Here is a 4,880-nt window from a genome sequence, read left to right on the forward strand (position 1 = left end):
TTAAAAATAATCATAAATCCCCCCCCCCCCCTTTAAAAATTATTATATCTTGATCTTTTTATTAATAATTTTATTTTATTTTATTTTTTTCACCAATATAAACATAGCCAAGTTAGTCAATACATTAATTTTGTTAAACAAGAAAATACATAAATATTCAACATTTCCAAGAAATAAAGAATTCTGTTCACCAAATTATTTTAGCAATTTTATAGTCTTTAAAATCATCAAAATTTGAAGGAAAAGAGAAATTATGCTTTTGACTAAGACATTTTATTTATTCAATTATTAAATCTTTGTATAAAACATATGTGGTAAAAACTTTCGACGCCTTTAATAATCTTCTTATTGCATGTATCATTCCTCTATAATTTCCTGTGAAAAGGAAAAATGAATGAATTTCATTTCCTTGACTCGGCAATGCGATATCTATGCAACCCCTGAAAATATTTCTCATGTTGACCTAGTGCCCGTTTAAAATGCTAATGATTTGTGACGTCACACAGATGTATTATGGGATATCAAACAACAATATCCGCGTTGCAAAGTCGAGATAATAATTAGAAAATGTGCTTAATTTCCATGTCTTTATTATGGATGTAAAAGAAATGGGGGAAAGAGTATTTGCTGCGGAACGTTTGCTCAAGAAAAGGATTCGTAAGGTATGTGATATATAACATGGTTTCTACTTGCATTTCATCGCTTTTGTTATGCACTCGGCCCAGTATCGAATTCTCTGTCTTTCATTGTAGGCGCGTGTTGAATATTTTGTGAAGTGGAAAGGCTGGTCTCACAAGTAAGCTACGAGTTTTGTAATTCCCCACTAAAATCAGTAGCTTTTGTTGACAATATTGTCATTCTGCGTAATATAAAATGTTGTAGGTTTAACACATGGGAACCAGAGGAAAACATTCTTGATCATCGTCTGACTGAGGCATTCAATTCTGGGTAGGTGATTAACTCACGACAACGAATGCACCAAAATTAGATTTCTGTAATATTGATAAATTCAAATTAAAAACACCAGAACTGTGTGCATGTCATCATTTATTTTCTTCGTAGAAAAAAGTGCGATATACATATATATTTATTGTGGATGACGAGTATTATATCACGTAATTCAAATTACTTATTATTTCTTTTATTGTGAAAAAATAGGTTAGACAAGGAAACATTGCCGAAAAAACGGGGACCAAAGCCCAAGAAACGAAAACCCGAGGTAATAATTTAACTTCTTTTATATTTCTTTTATAATAGAGTTTACGTGTAGATATGCTATTGTGAATTATATATTCTCTATTTCTATTATTATATTTGAAATTTTCACTGTTTTTCTGTGTTCACGTGTTTTATTAGCATTTGTTTAAATCTGGGAAGAAACTGTCTGTAATTTAGCTTCACTACATTCCCAATTGATTTATGGTTCAGACTGCAGTGATTATCTCCCAAACCCCAGCTGTTTAATTTCCCTCTGCATTCATATTTTGTCTATCTTTCCTATAAATTCGTTTTTATCACTGTAAGACCACCGTGTCATTTTAGTTAATTAATTATAATTTTCTAAAGAAAAAAATATGTTTTTTTCTGATTCAGTTTTCTTCTTGAGGTACAGTTACATTTAAGATATAATTAAAAATACCTCGTGGTTTTAAAAGTTATTAAATTACAAAAACACGATGCCATAGCTATGCGTTGAATCGATTTTCCCCCTTTTTCATGAAAAGAAGGTGTTACAAGCGATATCAGTATTTTTCATAATGTAAAACATCTTTCGTATTATATGGAAAAAGTGGAAATTTGAAAAATGTTAGTAATTGTAATTTTCTCTTTAGAGTGAAAAGGTTTAATTAAAATTGTTTATTTGCGTATTGAATTATTTTAACGGAATGTTTATAAATCAAGTATGTCGTGAAAAAAAAGAGAATGATTGAACTGAGCTTGTAACTTGATTCATAGAAGTTCAACTTATATAAAGGAATTGAATTTGCCTTGAATGAAATAAATTTACTCACTGTTTTAAAGGAACCTCCAAAGGACGAAAATGACGACTCTTCTGACATGGATACGACCACAGACGACGAAGAGGAATCGTCAACTACGGAGAATTCCGGTTCTGAAACAGAGGAGGAGCCATACCATTCCCATAAAGACGAACATTCCAAGAGTGTTTCATTGAAGGACTCAAATATCGACGAAAGGTCGAGAGCAAAAGGCAGTGAGCGATCTGATAAAAGTCAAGACGTGGATGAAGATTCCAGAAATATTTTTGACACCCCTGGACTGAAACGATCGGACTCTCCTTCACCCCCTGTGTTGACTCCCATTCGACGATCATACCGACGAAGACCAAGTGGACGGGGTCCGGGTCGTCCCCCTCTAAACCGGCCCTCTGTTTCTTCAAATGATGGAAGCGGGCCTCCTTCTTTAAGAGTTGTGATTCGAGGTAGACCAAGTGGTCGCGGAAGAGGCCGTGGTAGAGGGCATACTGAGCCTAGGTTGAGGGGTCGTGGAAGGGGCCGGGGTACTGGAAAAGTGGGTCGTCCCCGAGGAAGCGGAAAAGTTGGCCGACCACGTGGTCGCCCATCAATACATTCATTCCGACGGAGACCACGACTAAATATTCTTACAGGGCTTCCAGATGATCGTTACTTGCAGGACAGACTGAAAAAAATAAAACTGAAAGCCTTAGGAATGAGTACTAAACAAAGTGTTGTCGCCAAAAACAAACAGAAGGAGAAAAAGAGCGCCTTGGTGGGAGTTAATGTTGTTGAAAATCACAAAAGAGACGGTGTGAAAATGTGTGTGCCAAAATTAGACGACGACAAGGAGTATTGGTGCCCCTCCCCGGCGATGACAAAACATCTGGACCACGTGATGATCACGGACGTAGCAGCAGACGATAATATGATCACCATTAGGGAATCCTCTTCAGAAGTTGGATTTTTTAAAAGTAGGGAAGAACATTCGGAAATGGATGGAACTTAATGAAATGATTCAAAGGAGAATCTATCACATCTGGCTTGTTAGTATACATCCATTTTATGTCTTTTGTCGTGAAACAATCCTTCACTATTTTAGACATAAAGCATTAGTAATCGGTGCTATTTTAAAGTACTTATGTGCGCAAATTAAAAAAAAAAATCATAAGGATAAACCTATGGGTGCATTTTAGTATTTTACTATTATGTGATTGTCACGCGTACAATTATGAAATGTTTGTTGACATAAATACAATTGTTAATTGTTTTATTGGCGTTGTTTGTTTCTACATGTAACGTTGGTATTTTCGTGCGAAGTATTTTTTTATAATCAAGAAATCAATGTAAATAATTTAATTAAGGGAATCCATATATATATATATGAAGCAAGATAATATTCTTATAGATGTATTGAAGCAAGATAATGAATAGATGTATTCTATGGACGTATAGTATAGTAACTCCTCTAAAATAGTTCAAACATGGCTTTCAACTTTTTCTATATAATTTATTACAAAATGATCTATCAATGAAGTTGTTTCCGACAGTAAAATCTTTTGCATGGACGATTCCTATAAAACTTTTAAAAATCCCTTTTCCGAACATTTTTAACACAACAAAGTCTATAAATAACCAAACAGTCATCCATTTATATGTTTAATATATTTTCTGGAGAAAAAAAAACCAGGATATATAATTTAAGAAAGTACGGGAATTTATTGAAAGCAGCCAGTTGTGGGGTATCTTTTGGGGGAGGTGGGTGTACTAATATAGCCAGAGAACAGTAACGTGAATTTTATGTTTTGGGGGGAGAGAGGGGCAATGGGTGTAATACAAATTTGCTTTAACTATGACTTAAATCTGAAATTAGACTTTTTGGAAAATTAATTGTTGTTGATGCAAATGTTGAATACAACATGTCATTCAGAAATTCAAAGTGCTGTTTGCGTTAGCGTTAGAATCGAATGCATTTTATTGCAGAGAAAGCCATTTCATAATTTCAATATCGTACATTTCCGGGATGAATTTACTACTCTGATTGAAAAGGAAGGGGGCACTTTCATATATATATATATATATATATATATATATATATATATATATATATATATATATATATATATATATATATATATATATATATATATATAACAAAAAAATAAGATTTCTATTTCAATAGCTCATCAGAAATTAAACCGGATCCTACCACAATATGTAATACTTTATTTTCTCATTTCGACATTCCTTAAAGAGCTGTAAAAGAAAGTTTAACTGATGTACGGGTAACGGGGTTCTTTGGGCATCTGAACGGTTATTAGGGTCACCTAAATGTCTACCTTTTATTTTCTTTGCAATTGAAGCATTCTCTATAATGGAGATTTATATGTAAAATAACTATCTTTGTTATGGATATAGTACTTAATGAATATCTCGCCTTAGAGGCTTAGACATTTATAAAATTTGTTCCCCCCTTTTTTTATAGATTGTGAATCGTAGGAGAAATAATTCTAATTTTTTACTGACAAAATGATTTTTAATAATATAATATATTATAATAATAAATATAATATACAACTTATATCTGCAAATGGTTTTTTGGAGTAAAGCGACTATGGGTGCGCATCAGGCTTATTTTCAGAAAGAAAAAAACCATGCACATTTAAAACACTGGACAATCAAATAGAGAAAATGTTCCCTTGTTATCTGTGTATCACTGATGATGCAAATATAGAAAAGTTGAAAACAACCTTTATAGCACAGGCGCTTGATGTTTTTGACCTTTCTTTCCATAAATAAAAAATCTCCCATACTATAATAATATGGGGAATTTTTTATTTTATGGAAAGAAAGGTTAAAAACGTCAAGCGCCTGTGCTTTATAGATTGCAATTGATTTTATTGA

The 4,880-nt window shown here is 32.9% G+C and overlaps 1 protein-coding gene across 1 annotated transcript; it reads left to right on the plus strand.

Moving 5' to 3' along the window:
- The first annotated feature begins 500 nt into the window (after window positions 1-500).
- Window positions 501-3,246, plus strand: LOC133205506 (chromobox protein homolog 8-like). Its single transcript, XM_061341337.1, has 5 exons — window positions 501-662; window positions 753-796; window positions 883-948; window positions 1,159-1,219; window positions 2,023-3,246. The coding sequence occupies exons 1-5, from the start codon at window positions 594-596 to the stop codon at window positions 2,983-2,985; spliced, it is 1,203 nt and encodes a 400-aa protein (XP_061197321.1). The 5' UTR covers window positions 501-593; the 3' UTR covers window positions 2,986-3,246.
- Window positions 3,247-4,880: the final 1,634 nt, after the last annotated feature.

The sequence above is a fragment of the Saccostrea echinata genome, unplaced genomic scaffold, assembly GCF_033153115.1.
Source record: "Saccostrea echinata isolate AGI-Se365-2 ecotype Australia unplaced genomic scaffold, CSIRO_AGI_Sech_v1 ptg000002l, whole genome shotgun sequence".
Lineage (NCBI taxonomy): Eukaryota > Metazoa > Mollusca > Bivalvia > Ostreida > Ostreidae > Saccostrea > Saccostrea echinata.